This window comes from Haliotis cracherodii, unplaced genomic scaffold (genome assembly GCF_022045235.1).
Source record: "Haliotis cracherodii isolate W230 unplaced genomic scaffold, xgHalCrac1.p SCAF_2, whole genome shotgun sequence".
Classification (NCBI taxonomy): domain Eukaryota; kingdom Metazoa; phylum Mollusca; class Gastropoda; order Lepetellida; family Haliotidae; genus Haliotis; species Haliotis cracherodii.
In genome coordinates, this window is record NW_027266275.1 from 26,584,322 (window position 1) to 26,606,553 (window position 22,232).

At 38.9% G+C, this 22,232-nt stretch overlaps 1 protein-coding gene across 1 annotated transcript in view; it reads right to left on the reverse strand.

The window, feature by feature from the left end:
- LOC139468895 (transient receptor potential cation channel subfamily M member-like 2) overlaps window positions 1-22,232 on the reverse strand; it is a 58,418-nt gene that overhangs the window by 31,322 nt on the left and 4,864 nt on the right. Inside the window, exons 2-8 of the mRNA XM_071251027.1 lie at window positions 20,913-20,974; window positions 10,618-10,703; window positions 10,087-10,243; window positions 5,486-5,669; window positions 3,318-3,454; window positions 1,207-1,375; window positions 647-753 (exon numbers count right to left, since the gene is read on the reverse strand). Of these exons, the coding sequence (XP_071107128.1) occupies window positions 647-753; window positions 1,207-1,375; window positions 3,318-3,454; window positions 5,486-5,669; window positions 10,087-10,243; window positions 10,618-10,703; window positions 20,913-20,972 (900 nt within the window). The 5' untranslated portion in view covers window positions 20,973-20,974. The remainder of the gene's footprint in view (window positions 1-646; window positions 754-1,206; window positions 1,376-3,317; window positions 3,455-5,485; window positions 5,670-10,086; window positions 10,244-10,617; window positions 10,704-20,912; window positions 20,975-22,232) is intronic.

The following is a 22,232-nucleotide window of genomic DNA, read 5'->3' on the forward strand; positions in this document are numbered from 1 at the left end:
TTATAACGGAGTCAAGTGCGTATTTCTCTATGGTCCGCTTTAGACTTAGGAAAATGTGAACTAACTGTTTTCTTTCGAATTTTTCTTCTGTAAAATTGTTCTTAGGACTCCATGTGACTGAAATACTTTAAACTACAGGTAGGTCGATCTGTAGTTGCTCGATATTTCAGTAGCAACGGTCTTTCTTTTTATAAGGGACAAAAAGCAGTTTCTACCATTTTCAACAGTACTTTGATTTTTTTTGATTTTTTCCAAAGTCAGTATCAACCCTGACATGTCTACGTATACATGTATACAGCTAAAATACCATTGAAATTTCGGTGAGATCCGCATAAGTTCAAGGTCATCAGTGTTCATATGTTTGTTTGATGTTTACCTCTACACTCAGCAACATTCCTGCTAAAATAGCAGCAGTCTATATACAACTGAGCCTGGACCAGATGTCAAGTGACTAATATCATGCATGAACATCGATCTACGCAATTGGGATAAGATGTCATGCATTAACTAAGTCAGAGGGCCTGACACTCCATCGCGTGAAACATCGCTCAAACCTGGGATAAGTAGTATTGAACACAAAGAGCGTGAGTGCCCTGGCCAACTGCTCTTAATTCTTATACCAATTAAGATTGCTAAATTGCCTTACCTTCACAATAATAACTGGAATGTTCTCTTTCACACAGTTTCTGATACTCTCTAATGAGTACAGTTCACCACCAAAAAGGATCGCAACTGTAGGAATGGCACGAGATCCTGTTGAAAGAATGACATGCCACTTAAATTGAAACATAGATCCCACCACCCTCGCTCTTCCAACAAGCGCTTATCTTCACCAGTTATAATGGGGGAGGGGTTGATATAATTAACGTGGGAGCTCTACGTGATAGAATTGAATTGTGCACTTTTGCACACATTTATTTTTTACCTAATAATAAACGTTTGAAGCATGTAAAATCTTATGATGAAAACAAGGCATTCCACAGTTGTCTTAAAAAAGCCAAGGATGTGGGATATATATAAATATGAATGTATGTTGTTATTTTCAACAACATAACATTAATACCACTTTCTAAGAAGCACAGTTAGTTTTCCCATTGTATATTACTCTTTCCTTTTCTTTTCTTACCCAAGTTATGAGTTATTTTTTAATGGGACGGACTTTAACAGAAATAGTCAGTTTTCCCATATTTTTCACAAATATCTTACCATCTTCAGGGACTGATAATCCGGCAATTGTCTTCGTGAAAAAAGACGAGCTCGACAAGGTGCACAGATATTGGTCGACTGTTCCATTATCAACCAACATCAGATGGCTCATTGTACTTCCTATCTCTTCCCAGAGAGTACTGTATGTAAAACTGCCAGAATCATTTCCCTTTTAATGAAAATCAAAATCAAATGACGCTTATGCTAAGACGTAAAGAAGTTAAGCCGTATCTTTTGGGGGATTTCTACTGTGTTTTCATTGATGTTTTAACAGTATACACTCTTGAAAAAAATAAACGCACAGGTAGTGTGTAGTTCATTGAACCTGTCTACACAAAAAAATCCGGTATATAAATTGGATATATGTTATTGGAAAATGTTGGTGGCCTGATATTCGACAAACGGAGCGTCAAAACGCCGCCATTGTCGTTTTGCAATGTCTTTAACGGCATTGTTTTCACACTTGTTCAAAAATGTCATGAAGGAAAACAGTAAAGCAAAATGCACGTGCAAGTTATGGCATTAGTGACTCGTGGTAGTGGCTATAAAAAGGCAAGCATGAGCCAATAATTTGTCTTTCAATTGTCAACATTTTTCAAGTTGGAAATGTCCGAGACTCAGCGCTGCCGATCGGAACATCGCCATAAGACGTATCCAAAGAGGGGAATCGCAGTCTTCTGTTGCACGCCACTTCAACGTCCACCAAAGCACCATTTGCCGCCTTTGTGACCGATACACACAGTTCAATTCCACTGATAACCGTCCGAGAACCGGCCGACCAAGATTTACCACCCCTACACAAGATCGCGACATTCGACTGTTCCAATAACGTCATTGCAATGACACAGCTACGGAGACTGCAGGACGCATCCCTGGTTTGAGGAGGATATCGACTCCACGAGGCTGGAATCCGACCCAGAAGACCAGTTATGGTCCCTGTTTACAACATATCCATCGACATCGACGCTTGCGTTGGTGCCATACCTTACAGCCTTGGAATTTTAGACATTAGAGACTAGTGTGGTTTAGCGATGATTCACGATTTCTACTACATCAACGGCGAGATTGAAGACAACGTATTTATCGTCGTCGAAATGAGCGTTTTGCCCCATATTGTGTATATGAATTCGACAGTAGTGTCGGTAGTGTCATGGTGTGGGGGGCCATATCCTACACCACGAGATCTGACTTGGTTGTGGTTCAGGGACATTTGACAGCAAATCGCTACATGAATCAAATCCTTTAACTTCACCTTCTTCCAATCATTGACCGCCAGAGGGAGCTGTTTCAACAGGACAACGCTCCACCACACACAGCTGGTGTCACGGTAGACTACCTTCATAATGCCAACATCAACGTCCTTGCCCTGGCCGTCGAGATCTCCAGATCTCAACCCAATCGAATACCTCTGGGATGAACTCGATCGACGTGTACGCCAACGTCAGAACACGCCGCAGGCACTCCCACAAATGGCCAACGCGTTACAAGCAGAATGGCGCAGAATTCCGCAGGACTGAATTCGTAGACTTATCCAGTCAGTGCCGAGGAGATGCAGAGCCGTGATTGCTGCCTGGGGCGGTCACACGAGATAATGAGTTCAGCGCAACCTTGTGGCCTTATGTGACATGCCAATGAATAGTTTTCAATGATTTTGTACAACGACAACATGTCACTATCGAGCACCAAAATTTCATATTTGTATAGATGGTATTAAATTAAATATATTGACTTTATTGGGAACAATAAATTTACTAAAAATCTACCTGTGCGTTTCTTTTTTTTTTGAAGAGTGTATTTGACAGTGCTGAAAGAAAGATGAAATTAAACTGAACACCCCGGCCGCGATGTTTCAACTGTTTCGCGCTGTCAAACATCCATGTATTACGTCTATTTGTTTGTTTGATTGTTGTTGAACTCAACAATATTCCAGCTATATGGCATCGGTCTGTCATTAATAAGGTATGGATCTGACATTCAAATTCAGCTGATCACGCGGACAAATTTACCTTGAAGTGCTTAGCTTACTGAAATGATATCACAAACACCAAGCTTTTAATCATATTTGTTAACAAACTAAAAAGAACTATACAGAGTAAGTCAGTAAAAGCTACCTTTTCCATCAGGCCTTCCGCCCAGGATGAACATCCGATTGAAGTGATCCTCTCTCCAAGAACATCACAGTCTGCTTTAGCATCTGCTATATACCCGGATAGCCCATCATGTAAGCCATCAGACAGAATCCACAACTCTGCGCAAAATGGTAAGAGAAATGATACACAATACTGATAAGTCAGTTGACGTGTTTGAAGGGTGCTTTGGGGACTAATTTCAAATGGAGACAACAATGTGGCAGACACAAGTGTTAACATACAGTTTTGTTGTACCTATGTTTTATCTATTTGAGGTCCTTTAGGTTTGTAATATTATTTTAAGTTGTTAGGAAAGTAGGTTCTTAATTCAAAATCTATTATGGGCTTCTGGATTAGTTTACTTATAATTTAGAGGGTGGTTGGGTTGGTCCATGTTTGTGTCGTTGTTTCTTCTCTTTGTTCTAACCCAAGCCTTGTTTTCATTGGCTTGTTCAAACTGTGCACTTTTCATTCATATTGCACTTGCCACTACACCAATTCAGAAGTCAGTCAACAATTTGGACTTGGACAGATCTGGGATAAAAAAATTGATTATTAAGGTTAGTAATCTATAAAATTGCTAGCTAATATCTATGTATGTATTTGTATAATAATATAACTTATGTTATCTAAGTTATGTGGAATGTTATTTCAGTATTATTAATATACGATCTTTGGTATGGTGATTGTGGCACCATATTGCTTAGTTAATAATTAAATAAGGCTAAGTAAACAATATAAATGCTTTTCATCCTTCTTCTTTCTGTGTGCGAATGTTTGAGTGAATGCGTTGATTTCTATAATTGTGTAAATACGGTATTTGTATGCAATCTCAATCATTGTATGATAGTGTGTAGTTAGTTACATTTCCTACAATTCTTCAATTGTATGCTTTATCTTATATTTATTCATAGTTGATTTTATAATTAGGTGAGGTGAGGTGAGGTGAAATTGGGTTTAACGTCGCGTCCAAGATTATTGCACTTATATAGCGACGTGCATGTGGCTGCTAGTACTAGTACGGACTGATGCCGATTTATAGTGCTAGCTCACTGAAATACCATGCCGCAGTTTAACATGAATACCCCACTCAGACACAGTATACTGACTCCGAGCCGACCAGTCCTTGTTTTAGCCCCTTAATGCCGAGCGCCAGACAGGGTAACAACAAATATCATCTTTTAGCGTCTTTAATTAGGTAAGACGCGGCCGGGGATCGAACCCCGGACCTTCCGCTCTCCGGGCGGACGCTCTACCACAAAACCACGGAGGCGGATCTATGATTAGGAGTGTGCTGATAGATACATAACTTCCACGCAAGGCGGCTGCCTGGAGAGGACAAACACCCCAGTGTCACCCACAGGGTACGGATAATTTACATGTTTGTCGTGTCATGAAATATATTTTGTAAATAGTGTATCATACCAAATGTATGATCAGTTAATGAATAAATATAGTAGTTTCAACAAAGTGGTAATTGTATTTGAAATGGTCATTGTATTTTAGAACCATGGACCATCTATATATTGTAATCTTATCAGTAATGTCGGGATCGAGATATCGCCCTTGATAAATCGTTTGTTTACTTCAGGGTTAAGATAATGAATCATACATAATTGATTATTAAGTTCATGTTCATGTAATGAATATAGACTATGTTTATATTAAATGAAAGGTCCCTTTGTATTGTATTAATATATGTGTGCATCAAACCTGTATTCTACTGTTTTTTATAATCTTATTGTTTTGTACATTACAGGGTGTCATTATATTATTGAGGCAATAAAGACTGACACCCGTAGCCTGTGTTGGACCTTCTTTTTGCCATCAGAACCCCGGTTACAACAAGATCAGGGTTATTTTGCTACAGGCATACACTTCCGAAACGAATGCAGTAAAAGGGTAATTTAAATTGATAATGATCGTGTTCTGGTTTGTATTTCCACGGACATATATATAGTTATACAAAGTATTTCCAACTCCAGTTTATGGAACATGTTATCACAAATGCTAAAAGGCATTCATGACATTAATTCTCTGAACATAAATTAATAATAAACATTTAAGCTTGAATTTAAATTCAAACATAGTGCAATACAAATACATCTGGTGGCATTATTTGCTAGGATGACATAAAACGTAAAGATTACCTGATACTGTCGACAGTTTTTTAAACACAAACGAGATTGCCTGTTTCAGCTTTTCCTTCATTTCCAAATCATTAGCTTTGGTTCCAATCAGTGGTAAAATCCATTTCGGCTCTTTGATATTCCATACTTCTAAAAGCAGATGCTTGATGTGTTTGAATGGAGTATCCTCATCTATTCTGACAAACTGAAAATAATGATCCCATCATATCTCTTCGTATCATCGAGTTTCAGCCTTGTCCAATGTACACGTCAAGCATGTGAGTACTTGTGTATGTTAGATAATGGCTTATTGTATGCATACTTTATAATCTTACGTATAATCATACCCATTCTGCTAACCTTAATTTCATGAGCACGTGAAGTACATATACCACAGCACTTTGCCAGTGCGATACAATTACCTTCGGTTTGGTTAAATAAATACGTTAACTATGGTTTAACGATGACTGCAAACAACCTAGGTAGGCCGGGGAAAAGGCTGAGCATAACTCCGTCATCATCCTGTGGTCCACAATTTAGATGCATAAAAATTAAACGCTCAAGCACGGCGTACATTTAAAAACATTATTAAAAGCGAATATATAAGAAATCTCTGCCAAAACCAGGGCTGATTGCACGATTCCGTAAACGCCGTGTCTAAAAATTAATTCACGAACGCCCATGTCCAAGGTGTGGAAAATGATCCAAAAATCAAAGCTAAGGGCTTTAAATCTAGCATACACAATAGGGAACAAATATTAACTAATAAATCATATATTTCTAATAAACCTGGTGAAAGCTTGGCTTAACCTTTATCCTCATCCAACTATGTACCTTAATTCCAAAATTATCAAAAGCAGCAAGATTTAATTTTAATTCAGATAATCGGAAAAATCATAATGAAATATTTTCTATTCATGAGCTCCATACTGCACTTGGACCAGCTCCCGATACCCTACAGTAACTGATAACATACATTATCAACTCCTGAAACTCTAACCAGAATCATGTTTAAAAACACTATACAACATTTTTGATGACATTTGGACGTCATGGAAATTTCCTCCTTCTTGGAGTGATGCTATAGTTGTCCCAATATACACATGCCCGGGCGAGATCACACTGACCCTTCAAATTACCGACCAATTTCATTGACAAGTTTGCAAAACCATGGAACGCATGATAAATAATAGATCAGTTTGGCATTTCGAAATAAACAACCTTACTACTAATTTACAATGTGGTTTCCAGAAAAACAGAAGTACCTTATTTACATCTAGTTCGCTTAGAATCATTTGTTTAACATGACATAATAAATAAACAACATGAAGTGTCTTTCTTTTTCGACCAAGAAGAAGCATATGACAGTACATGGGAACTTGTTATTTTAAAAGATTTACATGATTTTGGATTGCGAGACCGTTTGCCTCTATTTATAAAGAAGTTTTTAAACTGACAGGCAATATCAATTCCACTTGTGCTCCATCCAGTCTGGTCATTGAAATCAGGGTTAGGTTGTCCGAGAAGGCAGTATTTTTTCCGTCACGTTATAATTAGTTTTAAATAACTCAACTGATGGATCGCTTTTTTTTTAGATGTTTCTAAATTTCTTTCTGCTAACTCCAATCCAACGTTTGACTCTGTTTTTAATCCTCTGTTTAAAGAACTCTACTCTAAAAAATAATCTCTTATTCTACCACTTGGAATAAGAATACAATCTGATATTTCTGCTGCTAAAATATATCTTGAATCCTCAGCTCAGCTTTTGTCCTCCCCACCGTGGCAGTTGGTTCAGCCAGAGGTGGACCTAACATTAACTAAACTAAAACAAATCTTAAAACAATTCAACTAACTTATCAACAAGAATATAATAAATTAAGGAACACATATGATCCTTACAAATCTATATTTACAGATGGACGCAAGGATGGTGAGGCAGTTGCCAGCGCCACTGTCATTGGACCCAATACTCTGTCATCCACATTACCTGATAACTGTTCCATTTTCAAAGCAGAAACAAATGCCATTTTGCCAGAATGTCGTGTTAGCCATAGCAGATATATTGAAAGGTGGGGATTCTCATTCCTGTATACATTGTGATGAAAAAATTACTGCCAAACATGTACTGATTGACTGTATTGATTTTCCATCACAAGGGATAACAATTTCGAAAGTTTAATCCTAAAAAGGAACTTTTTAATAACATAAGTTTTTATTTGCTTATCATGTTTTAAAAAGAAATTGAACTTATTGATAAAGCCTGATGTACACAGTTGTTTCTTAAATTGGTAGGGGATAATTATTAACTGAGATTGTTTGTGACTGCCCTTTTATGAGGATTGAAGTACCGTATAATAGTAGTCCCCCTGAGAGGGTATCGTAAGACTTAATTAAAAGTATATTATACCTTCCTTATTTTGACAGTATATTTGTAAATTTTAATTGATGGCTGAAATAGCGTACAATCGCCAACAGCGGAATAGATGGTATAAATCCGGCTGTGGAACCGTGCAGGTGGTAGAAGGGTCCCTAGTATGGTGGCCTAACTTTTGTTGCTGACAATCTCGAGCCCATTTTTATATTGTGTTGTTGAATCATAGGTTATTGTTTTATATGCTATTACTAGTTTTAAATAACCTCCGTGATAATCTAATTATTTTACTGTCACTTGCTGACAGGTTTTTATTTAGTCATCCACTGGCTTCCAATTATCTTAATCAGCTCTCTCTGTCCATCAATCATTTACTGTATAAACTTTGATGTCAATAAGTATATATACCTATGTTGATAAGCACTATCCATCACTTGCTTGATAAAGGTGATGTAATAAATTGTAATAAAGAAGTTGTTCATCTATAGAACTCGTCTTATTTCATCACACCAACTTCTAAATGCCAATGAAAGAGGTTTTTATTTAGTCGAAATGTATATATTGTTAATGTACCACTTTCTATAGTCACGATATGACTGAAATACTTGTGATGTGACTTTTTACATAACTCACTCACACTCTCAACACTTTCTGAATGAAACTAATTACATTCATGTGTGACCTTGACATTTGACACCACCATGACAGGTAATGGGATAATCATAAGTAACTCATAAGTAACTGATAAGAAAATGCTAACATATTTTAATTTGTGAAATGTGTTCCATGTTTCCTAATTCGACCTCTAGTGACCTTGACCTTTCTTGGAGGTCACCCAAAAGTTGATGGAATTGAAACCCCAATCATAGATAAGCTAAAGTACGTTTCATACAATTCAGTTCTGTTTCTTGGCGTAATGTTTATACTGAGTGACCTCGACCTTTAAACAAATACGCGGGGTTATAGCAGTGTAGATGGTATCTCAAGTATGAAGTCTCAAACATCTTTCATTAGCGCATAGTTGTGAAAAACAATTATGTTTGCATAGTGACGGAGTTCAAATTCGAGCAAATAAGGGGGTTGCTTTAATATATTTTTAAGTGTCTGATCTAGATAATTAATTGAACTTCAATATCAGTTGCATGTATTGCAAGATCAATTTCATGCTCTATCCAGTGCGTTAACAAAAATGTATGCCCCTTGGTGGGACGTACATATTGCACGTAAGCTGGTATGACCTGCTACTGATCAGTAGATTGTCATCACTTGTAGTCTATAAAAATATTCAAATGGTATATTCCACATGCATAAGCTATCGCACCGTAGCCCACCTGGGTATGTACTCAAAAGTTTATAATGTCATCAAAAGTCATGCATCTTACAAAAAAGTTGCTCTCATCAGTGATATGCATTGCTTGCTGCTGAGGACCAAATGCTATCACTTTAGCCCAAATGATTTGAACAAAATATGATATCATTAAAAGAAACATAGAATTTAGTTTCCTTGCACAAGGGTCGAAACAAGGAACACTTGTGAAAAGTGGAACAGATTTGTTGAGTTCCATTGCAAACAACAAATATATAATTTAAACATATTTGGACACACATTAGCTAAATATTAATAAACATAAAAATGATATTCAGTATGAGCTGAGGGGAAAAATATGTGAAGTTACAGCTTTATTGATGTGATGTCTGATGAGATGATGCTTACTGAGACTAGACAGCTTTTTGGAGACTTTTCAAGAGCGTTGTCGATTTACAAAGGTCAAAACTTAAGATATTGCAAAACAACGAAACATGTGTAAAGCTCCACTGCTACTTACATGTATAACATATTTCATTACATTTCAAGTGAAAATGTCTGAGTAATGGCCATAAATATGTTCTCCATTGTGTTCCATTGGCGGTCTTACTGAAAATCAGATTTAGAACTACTGCTCAAGTTAAGGTGTCATCATTGGTGGGAACAAGCAGGTGCTTTTTTTTACATCATTGGTCCAGTTCACATTGGTTCATTGACTTGCTCATCGTTAGATTTTCTCTTGAAGTGTATAACCCACATTTTTGTGTACTTTATCATGCACGTCCGACACTGGCAAGTATAATAATGAAAAAAGGACTATAGATATTTCAAAGGATTCTGTAACTTCCAAATTTGACATTTTCCGTAGGGCAAAAACTGTGCTTGTCCAACCTTGTAATTTGAGGTAAGCAGTTACCAGTTTCAACCAAACACAAAATTGTTTACCTGTACTTCATCGCCATCTCCAATCTCTGTGGTTCCATAAAATTGTGTGGCGCCTGTTTGTGTGCGAAGTTCTTTCCTCCATTTTCCTTGCTCTTGACACGTTTTATGTTCCTTTTTGGATTTTCCACACACACAGTCGAAGCCATTGAAATGATTGCTTTGTAGTGTATAAAACTAAGGATCATGTACTCATTTATAAATAAATATAGAGGGTTAAATCTATCAAGAACGCACAAACCTATAGACATTTCCCTTTGACAAGAGCCATTTTAGTTTGATTTGTTTTACATAGATTTGTCAAAAAAGTAAACATCATGCTTACTTTGATTTGTGTCCTAATTCGTCATACCATTAATCTGCACAAAACGTATTTTAAATGCAGGACAAAATATGTAAGAAACGCTTTATCTGCTTTAAACATCGATGCAATAAAAGTTGACACTTGGGCAATCAATGGCTATCTTGTATTCCTGTTCTTTTCGATGTACATGGTATTTCATGACTTTGCCTTATACATATTGTGTTACTGACCTTATGTAAGTGTGACAGTCTCGCTGTTTGATGTTTGACTCAATCCAATCCCCGTGTTTCAAAAACCAGTCCTGTGAACCATCACCCTGGCGAGAAAGGCGTACTGATGATGCAAGTGTTAGGGCTTATGAAGAAATAATTCATTCTAGATACATCATACAGTCATGGCTTCGATTTTTATTGGATTAGACTGTTGTGTACATACTGATGCCATGACTAAGTAGAATATGTTGGCTGTCTTTCTAAGCAACGAAATTCAAAGTCAATGTATTGAGTCTGAAAGATGCCGCCACAGCCGTGGACACAGGGAAAGACGAGGGCAACAATGATGCGATTGAATTTGAAGATCTGTTGCCCCTCCTTCAGAAACCATTGGGACTGCACTGATTCATTAAACTCCAGCAATGTTCATCTTCTGGATTCATGTTTCAAAAGTAAGAACAAACAGTATCGGTTGGAGAGTACAGTTATTGATGTTACTTTTGAACGTTTGGAGAAACTAAAATGAGACTGAAAACTGGGGAATTGATGGTTTTAACTTAATGTAAAAACGAATAAATAAAAATAGAAACGTATTGCAGAACGTGGACTTGAAGCACATAATGTAAATTCTACGATTGTAGCTCCGAATACTGCGAATACTGCTATATAATCACTGGTGAATGATCTATTGTTGACAATAACAACCCTTGACAAGTATTCAAATATGGACCAAATTATTGCGGGCTGCCTCCAACCAATTGGAAGCAAGGCATTAAATTCAATAGGGATGCCTTAACATTGTTGTCATAGAATACACAAACTTAAAAGGAGGAAACAGAATTAAAATAATCCCATTGAATTCCAGACAGCTGTCATTCAGCGTCTACATGAGCAGTTTGTATACTCAACAACAAAAGTTCCTGTGACACCAATATTTTAGTGTTTTCAAACAAGTAAAGTTTGGTTTTCAATATTGTAGTACTTGTATGGAATCAAGTCACACAAACGCAACTGCTACAGAAAAGCATGCATTCCATGCAAAAGTTTCCTTTTTGCAAGCCCCATACATTTCACTACCCAAGAATGGGTATAAAAACATGTGCGTTAACGGGATTCCATATGCATTGTTTATCATCGTGCTGACAACAACCACTCAGAAAAACAACAAAATTACGCAATTATTCAACATTACGAAATGCCACGCCTGTCCGAAAATGAGCGTCTGCAAGCCATTGATACGTTTGAAGCAGGATCGAGTCAACGTGATGTTGCAAGACAATTTATCGTCCACAGAAACACAATTTGGTGTTTATTGCAACGTTGGCAACAGACGAATGTAGTCAGAGACCATCCTCGGAGTGGCAGGCCACGCGTAACCAATAATCGACAAGACACCTGGAATCGAACAACACACCTACGAAATCGATTCTAGCCAGGAACAGTGACTGCAAGAAGCTTCCCTGGCCTTCGACGAGTATCTTTACAAACCGTATGTTGTCGCCTCAGATGCGCAGGGATTGTCGCCAGAAGACCCGCCAGACGTCCCATTTTGACAGGAAACCCCCGTGAAGCACCTCTACAGTGGTGCAGACAGCGTCTACGCTGGACGGCCATGCAGTTGGGACAAATTCTATTCACTGACGAAACACAGCGATGGACGGATTCGAGTGTACCGACGTCGAGGTGAACGTTACGTCAATCATTGTGTCAGGGAAGAAGATCGGTTCGGGGCGGTAGCGTTATGGTACGGGATGGGATTACAGCAAAACAGAGGACCCGTTTGATAGTGGTAGAGGGAAATCCCAATGGACAGCGCTACCGCTACGAGGTTATCGGCCATAATGTTCTACCGTTTAAGCGTCGTCATGGCCGAGGCATTACCTTTCAACGACAACGCCCGGCCTCATATTGCTCGATTTGTTCAGAATTCTCTTCAACAAAACAACGTGTATGTCATCCACTGGCCGGCTCGCTCCTCTGATCTCTCACCAATAGAGCACATGTGGGATGAGATGGATTGGCGCCTTCGACTTCAACTACGGGTTCCATAGACGAAGATGTGTTGTTTGCATCGCATTCAGAGGTGGACACACACGCTATTAATTTGTAAATTGACATTTTGGCATGTTCATGTTTTGTTTGTTTTTTATGAAATCACGCATTTTCTGAGGTCAGTAAAGCAAATTAAACCATTTGAACATTTACAGGACTCTTTTTTTCTGTTGCAAACCGAAATTGTTTAAGATTTGGTAAAAAACATAACTTTGCATTAAATCTTATTCAATGTCACAGGAACGTTTGTTGTTCAGTATAGTGAATGAATGAATGAGTTTATTCCGTAAAGGGGCCACCGGCCCATTATACAAGGTACTTTGGATTAGTCAGTTCACATGTACAGAGAGCGCTGATTATTACATCAGGGAACCGATTCACAAAAGCGCCCGAGAGCCACGAGCAAGCGGTCAACACTCATCAGAGTGCTGAGAAGGATGCACAAAAGGTTACTGAGGCCGATCATAACCCACAAACGCCCCGTGGATCGGGTCCCAACACATGTTACACACACTAGCAACAACCAGTCGCACACTGTTACAGTGGCATAGTGCTACATAACAGGCACATCTTTAAGAAGAGTGTTCCTTTTCTTGAGAGCGAGAAATACATACTTTGCAAATCTTATAACATAGAGGTTGCAGCCATATAATTGTTTTAGTTTATCCAGAGTTGGACTTATGCAATGATATTTAGGAAGTAACTGTTCCTTTAAATTCGAATAGAATGGACACTCGAGACAAAAGTGGAATTCAGTTTCTATATATGGCACAATACAAAACGGACAAAGACGTTCTGGCCTTGGTATTTTATAATGCCTACCTGCCTCTGCCAATAGATTATGACTAGAACAGCTAAACCTAACAAGTGTTGTTTGATAGATGGCTATATCAATACAATTAGTCAGCTGTTCATAATTAATATTTTCCTTGACAGAGCAAAAATATTCCAGCTTAGTGTAACATTCTAAATTATTATTCCATGTTTGTTGGCAGATATCTTTACATCTTTGCTTAAAACACAATAGAAATGCATTTTCATTTCCAACACCTTGCTGTAACCAAACTTCCCCAAAGCCATATGTATTTAACAAAGATTTAACATCAGTAGCCAAACAAGCTTTACCTCTTTCTGCCCTTCTATACTGAAAATCATAAGAACCTTTCATGATAACATTAACCTGTTGTGACAATGACCTTAACCCGAATTTTATAATTTTTAAGTAATGCAAAACCATGATTTATATTCTATTCACAATACCTCTTGCAGTTATGTTAGGGGTGTTTCTATTCAAGCTCAGAACAAGTTTACAGAAACGATCGTGTACATTTTCAATATCGGGTGAAGGATGAAATCCCCAAACCTCTGCTCCATAATTTAAAATTGGCAATACTTTTAAATCAAAAATATGAAAACAGACACGAGCTGGGATTGCCGAGAATGTTCCCAGTGTTGATTGTAGTATTCGAACTACTTTCCATGCCTGTTGTGCCAAAGTCTTTTGCGTAAGACACCAAGAACCAGAGGACGATAACTGCACACCTAGATATTTATAACTAGGGACTATGTCAATGACAGAATCTCCAATCCTAAAATTTTCATAAGATCTAAGTTTGCCGCCATTCCTGAATACAATCTCGACCTCTTTGCTTTTGTGAGTATTAATAGTCAATAGGCCATTAGCTGTTACATCTATAGAGAATACTACACTCATTCTCGTTAGATACCATTTTTACGAAACGAGTGGACTTTCTATGGTATCTGACCGAGCGAAAGCGAGGTCAGATACCATAGAAAGTTCACGAGTTTCGTAAAAATGGTATCTAACGAGAATGAGTGTGGTATTTTATTTATTACCCACGTTAAAAATATATTTAAGTGTAAATACATAACAACTTGCGTTCGTTGACAGACCAAACTGAAACCGGTTGCAAAATCTGGTTGCGCATGAATATTGATATATGACCAAATATGGGCATTGTTGACATGTTTATGCATACGCATAAACAACATGCGCCTTCTGATCTGTTTGCAAACAAACCAGCACCGACGCTCAAGATCCTTTTGGAAGAAAGTCTTCAACTTATGGTAATTCAAGCGCCATGTTGTTAGTACGCAGGACACCGATAAGAAAATTTGAAATGTAACATTAGCGCCGCGCTTTGAATATCGGACCAACAGTCACACGCATCACATTGCCGGGGTCCCGTCTGTGCAATCAAAATGGTTCGGTTTCCTTGATCTATCAGCTGAATTTATATCATGTCCGTACCATTTTGGAAGAGGGAAATCAGACTGTTCGCCAAAGACATTCATGTTAACTGTACCACCCTTTACTGAAGACGTGAAAATCAACAAACTCAAATCTGCTTGCATGTCAGTGACAGGTTCGAACGATCGAAGGGCAAGGTCGCCACCGGAATAAGAAAAGACAACCGCGATCCACTCACAGCGTTTTACGCTAGAGATAGGGAATGTTACTGTTCACATTTGGGATGTTTGGGGCCACAAAATCAGAAGTCAGGCACACTTCCACGGAGTTTTCGAATGATTTGTATCGGAACTGTGAACTTTAAGTGATCTGGTCGTGCTGTCGTGTTCGTTCATTTATGAACAACACCTCCCGAAACAGCGCCACAACATACGCTTCAAGGGGGACACCGATGGCACAACCGGATCATCCCAAGTAAGTCAAGATATCTGTCCAGATAGTTTAAACAGACTTCATTTCACCACGCTTATCCTTTTACGTTAAATCAAATTGAAAGTTGCGAAAATGGTCGGGTGCGTCACGCTCAAGGGACGCGCTCGATCTGCAGTCGTACATTTTTAAATCGATTTATAGATCTAGCTCGATTATATGTCTGTAGGAGGTCTATGCATAACTTATATAGAATGCAAACCGAATTTGATGCGTGTGACTATCTTGTTTGGTTTAATAAAGTGTTTGTAAATTTCTCTCGTTCTCATGAATTTCTTCAGTTCTGCCTTGTAATCGCAAAATGAATGACGTCTCGCGAATTTTTATGAATGAAAAAAGTAGTCCCGGTGTGACAGAGGTCACGGTTATCCAATCAAAACAAATAAAACAAGGTCAACCTTGTACGACACACGTGTGACATACGGATTTAGTATCTTACCACCTGTATCTTCACCACGTGGGTAATAAAACAAGATTATGCCATCTGCAAACAATAGAAAAAAAGAATTCCAAAGGACTTAAAGTTACACCATGAGCTCCCTCACAATTCAAAAATTCCACAATATCATTGATGAAGGATGACAACAAAAAAAGGCGACAGTTGGCATCCCTGTCCAACACCAGAGTAGCACTCGAAGAACAGAGTATATCCACCTTCTTGAGAGATGCAGGACTTTACAGATCTATATCTATTACGAATTAATCTGAACATTCGACCATTACTACCTCCTTTCCACAATTTGAAGAGTAAGCCATTCCTATACACAGAGTCGAACGCTCCTTTCAAATCTATAAAGGCACCATACATCCTGCCGCGTTTTAGAGACAGATATTTATCTAATAAAGTATCTACAATAAAGATATTGTCGGAAGTTTGGAATCCCTTTCTAAAACCTGCTTGCTCGTTAGTTATAAAATGTTTAAGAGCAGACCACTTTGTAAGTCTGTTACAAACAATTTTTGCACAAATTGTGCCTGCTAAAGTGTAATTGGTCTATAGTTAGAGGGATCATTTGGGTTACCTTTCTTAAAGATAGGAAGTATAACGCCATAAGACCACTGATCTGGATAAGAGCCACTTATGAATACTGCATTAAATAATTGTAATAACATGTCCAGACATTTAGGTGGGGTAATCTTAAAGAAATCCACAGGTATCCCACTATAACCAGGAGCTTTGCCACACTTCATATCTCCGAGAGCTTGTACCAATTCCTCTAGAGTAAAAACAGTGTCTAGCTCACTTTCGGGAATAACTGTGTTTTCTATCAACTCATCACCAATGGAGTTGACAAAGTCATCTACACATTTATAAAACTCAACAAAATCTGCACTTGTCGGCTACCTTGAAACATTGACTCGAAATGTTATATTTTTAAAGGGGGCACAAGTCCTTTTTGAGACTAAAGACCAAAATGTCTTATTATTACTTATTTCTAAAGAAGACACCAGTTTTTCCACCAAAACTGATCTGTAATACTGTGATTTAATTACACAAATTTCTTTATAGTATTTCCATGCCGATGAATACAGCTGTCTATCAACTTTACTGTTGGAGGCATGAAATGAAACAACCTGCGTGCATCAGCTCGTGCTTCAACACATTCCTTGTCATACCAGTTACCTCCCCTTCTATCATCACTTCTACGTAAGCTTGACAGGAGCTCTACAGCCTTCAGCACAGGCTGTCATAATATTTACAAATGAAGTTACAGCTCTTGTTGTACAATTGGCAAGAGAATTCTGAGAATTCACTAATTTTACAAACCGGTAAAGTATTCCAGTTATGATTAAAGTTTGTTTTCAACTCTTCTTTCCAATATAGTCGACTTTTCAGTGTTAAAGTTTTTTCTGCACATTTCTCATTTATTATTGTAAATTCAAATGCGAATGTCACAGGTAAATAGCTCATTCTACTTGGTTCGCAACCGAGAAAGATGAAAACAATGGGAAGGAATGTACAGTCGCTAGAACATAGTCTACCAAACTGTGACCGTTGTTAGCATAACATGTAAAAGTACCAATCCCTACATCTTCACCAATTCGCCCATTACAGATTCTAAGGCCTGTGAGTTTGCAGAAATCTAATAGGGCATGGGCTCTTTTATTAATAATGCTATCCCGTGAAGACCTAGGTAAAAAGTTACTATCTTCCACATAATTAACGTCATCATCGATGGGTAGATGTGTGGAATCATCATTTACAATATAATCAGGGCGACAACTGGTTCTAGCATTAAGGTCACCCATGACTACATGACAATATGGGTTATCTGACCTGAATATAACAATATCATTCTCTAGGATATCAAAAATAGGTTCAGCTGAGTAAGCACTTGGGTTGGGTGGCGAGAAATATAAAAGACCCCAAAAACATATTTCATTACTCATACTTTCAGGACTTTGGATCTTAAGCCACAGTATGTTCTCAGGTTCTGTATTTATAACGGTGCATAAATCAGAAAAAGCGTCTTTTACTAATACAAGTAGTCCTCCGGAATTTCTGATGGCGTGTTCATTTTTGGCTCTAGAGTTCCATAACTGTGTATATCCAGGGAAGCAGAATACGTCATTTTTATCAGCCCAGGTCTCTACTAAACCTACAATATTATATTTGTAGATAAAGTCACAAAATGACAGTTTGCACAATTTTGATTTTAATCTCACAATGTTTCAACAGACTACAGTTATCCCTGAATGTTCATTACGCTGGCCTTGGCCAGAATGCTACACTACTGGTGGAGTTTCTCCTGGGTCATGAATATTTTCACTGGAGGCTGGTCTGGGTTTGGACCGTCTAATTAGAGTCAATTTGGGAGTATCTGGAATGGCTTCATCGAATTTATTGAGTTTGTTGTCTATCTGCAGCTTGGTGTATCTCATCACAGAGAAACATCCATCTTTTCTGGCCTTGTCAATAAAAGGTTTTAATTTTTGCCGAGTATTCCTCTCATCATCTGTGAAGTCATATGACACACTGATCTTTTGACTTTTCATATATTTAGCCCCCATCATTACTTTCGACTTGTGGTTAGGTTGGGCAAATGTGACGAGCACTGGTTTGGGACTGGATGCCTTGGATGGTAGTCTTCTTACATTAAGCACTGCAAAATCTTCATATTTAATGTTCATAGTTTCGGTCATCACCTTGGTTACGGCATCGAGGGTATCTTCATACGATTCATGACTGTCCTTCCACGTTATAGAAAAACACGTTGTTTCTTTTGGCCTGGCTTTCCATAGAGTTTATTTTGCGTGTAAGATGTGACACCTCATCTTTCAGTTCTGCATTTTCACTGACTAACGACTGGATATCTTGTTCCATGTTATTCATTCTTCGTGTCAAATTTGCAAAGTTTCAGACATTTCTTTCCTCATATTTCGAATTTCCACCAAAGTATCTCGACTGCTAGGGTCAACCATGCAGTCCAGTGTACCGTGTTTACCTCAGGTGTTTGGTCCGGGGCCTCTTGCACGTGTCCAAGGTATGGCCCTGGCAGGTAGATATTTACTTTGTTTTTATTCAAACAAGTCGGAGTTGTTTGTCTGCATGTTCTATCACCTTGCCACCAGGCGGCGGTCCCGTTCAGTATAGTTGTTCCCACTGACAAGGAGTGAGTGAAACAACATAACTAGCATAAGTAAGCATCACTACAATTATTGTTTGACCAAACAGTTTGTTATAAGTGACCCGTCAAATACTGATAACTAACACTTCAAGAACTTAAAGGATATTTAATTGTTTGATCAATGGGGCATTTGTCAAGAAAAAAACAGTGACCATATATAACTATCAACCTCAATGCAGTTTAATGCATAGAAACACAGAAACAAAGAAGCCAGAAAGAGTTTTATTTCTTTATATATGCAATAAATGAAAATTGAAAGTAAGCGAGATAGAATGGCCTGCACTTGTTACGGATGTCTGGAGTGACTTCTGTGTTGTCTCTGAAGTCGCCCTTTCATGTGTTGCCTGAATAGGCACACTTTCCTGTGTTGTCTCTAAAAGCGCCCTTTCCTGTGTTGTCTCTAAAAGCGCCCTTTCCTGTGTTGTCTCTGAAGTCGCCTATTCCTGTGTTGCCTCTGAAGTCGCCCTTTCCTGTGTCGTATCTAAAGGCTCCCTTTCCTGTGTTGCCTCTTAAGTCGCCCTTTCCTGTGTTGTCTCTAAAGGCGCCCTTTCCTGTGTTGTCTCTGAAGTCACCCTTTCCTGTGTTGTCTCTAAAAGCGCCCTTTCCTGTGTTGTCTCTAAAAGCGCCCCTTCCTGTGTTGTCTCTTAAGTCGCCCTTTCCTGTGTTGTCTCTTAAGTCGCCCTTTCCTGTGTTGTCTCTAAAAGCGCCCTTTCCTGTGTTGTCTCTAAAGGCGCCCTTTCCTGTGTTGTCTCTGAAGTCACCCTTTCCTGTGTTGTCTCTGAAGTCACCCTTTCCTGTGTTGTCTATGAAGGCGCCCTTTCACAAATCGTCTGCTCACCAACAATTCTTTGATAAAGGCGGGTTGCTGCAATAGCCCACGAAGAATGATTGATCTTCACTTAACGGCTCACCAAAAAAGGAAACAGGAAACCGTCGTCGTTGTTGTCAGCTTCTTGGGTGTTTTCATGGTAATTGGAAAACCTATAGCTACTTTGAGCCAAACACAACTGGCAATCTGTCTCCGAGCCGCCAATCTCCGTCTACTCCTTAGCATAAAGACATGTGCTCAAGTCAATTCCGCTCGGCCCGTGCACCTTGTGCAAGCCACTCAGTTAGTAGTCACGTGGTTTTAACACATTTGCTTTACCAGTGTCAGTTCGGTATCGCTTAGAGAAGATGAGAAGTTTTGATATCGATATAAATATCTTCCTGGAACATCCAAAGACGGTTGATAAACTGGGGAAACCACCCTAGCACACCCCATTGCCACAGTTGTGTTCCCCTTTTTGCTTTGCTGATCTGCTTTTTTATACATATGAATCGGAATGTCTGCTCGGATTGGACAAAATATAAACAAAGGAACTTAGCTAAGAAATTTTACTTAAGTTAAACGCCAGAGAATAACTATTCTCGATTATACAGATTAACAAGCATGCTATTGCCTGAAACTGAGGGCCAGTGTTATTAAACCGGAAGCTCACACAACTCGTTTAAGGTCGTTATAGGTATGGTGCCCTGAGTAGAGAATATAGTACATTGGAAATGTGTATATTAAATGTATTTAACAAGGTTGCAACGGGTTTTCCGTGATTGTTCAATTGATTCTCAATTACCACAGTCAGGCACAATCAGCTACAAAGGCAAAAGAAGAACCGACACATCCTAGCTTTGAATATGAGAATATTTTAAGAATATACTGGAAACAAATTCGGATTTTGTATCCCACTATTCTGCATCACAACTGCCATGCTTGTGCGGACCATTTTTAGCTGGAGGGTACAAAATGTCGGTCGTCACTATGTGCAGAATAGAAAGGTGCATAGATGATCAAGTACATATTGCATCCATGTGTGTTTTGTGTTTTGTGTATTTGTGACATAATGACAAACTTAACATGAAGTAAATACAATTTGTCTGAAATTTGGACTTACCTGTTGCTGGGACGAAGTGTCTTCTTCCGCCATTGCTTTACACTTCCACTCCGGGACCATACCTGTCATACATATAGATATAGATCTGAGTGAGAAGTGATGTAATTGTGCCTATGCTCTGTCTATTTATGCAAGAGTCGTGGTGGTGAAACCCTTCTTTCGTATAAAGGACACCTCAGCAGTTCTTTTGACAAATAATACATAAATCAGTTTAATCTCAAAGCCGATGTGTTGCATGCTGTTCACAGTGTTCTTTGCATTCCCTGCCATAAACTGCAGCTGTCTTATACGATCAGCATGAGTTGTCATAGTTTCTCTATTTATTCGTATTGCTTACCCGTTGTTCACATTTTGTTAATCTTCACCTCTAGCTGTTGTATTTGTATTACCGACTCTTGAATATAATCTTTGACTTTGAGCTAAAGGATAAATGTTAATTATACTTATCTTTTTAATATATTTGGGCACTGTGAATAATGCGTGCGCATCCAAGATGGCGGCACTTCCGGTTCCGTTGGCTCGCGTATCCAAGATGGCGGCACTTCCTGTTCCAATGGCGCGTGCCTCCAAGATCGCGACACGTCTGTTTCCGAGGGGCCATCTCCCCATCCAAGATGGTGGCATGGCGCCTCCAAGATGGTGGGAGGAGAGAAGTTGGGAAGGCGGTAGGGCGGAGGGTATTTTGGTTTGGTGGGTAGGTGGATGGGTGGATGGTGAAGAGGGTCGTCAAAGCAAGGATGAAAGCGTTCTTTCGGGAGAGATGGGTGGCCCTGAAAAGGGCCGTTTGAAGAAGAAGAAAACTTTTGTGGCGCTGTCCATGAAGCAACATCATGTCCAATCTTATTGACACAACAAGGATCGTCGAAGCGGAAATTGCTGCCATCTATGTATGCCATCTAGGTGCCCTTCATTTCACAACTTGTTGGAAACAGGAAGCGGAAACAGACTGGATCATCCACAACACCAGCAGCAATAGCAACAGCAGCAGACAGGAAAACGGAAGTGACAGAAAAAAAAACGGAGATGAAACCTGCAACACCTGCTACTTTGACTGTGGATCTTGAAGAAGATTACTCCTTCACTCACCTTACTGCAGTGGTGCATAGGCACAGATGGACTGACATCTTTCGTCTCACAGGACACATGCTGGTGTGGGTTAAACGCCTCATGTACGTGTCCTTCAGGATGGTGTTACAATACACGCACTGGAATGTTCCATCACGTGCCTTTGTCCCAAGAGCATACACAGGCAGGCAGCCTTGACACTTGTCGCATGGCCATGGAGGAAGGGGTGGCAATGCTTCTGTCTCCATCCCCCAC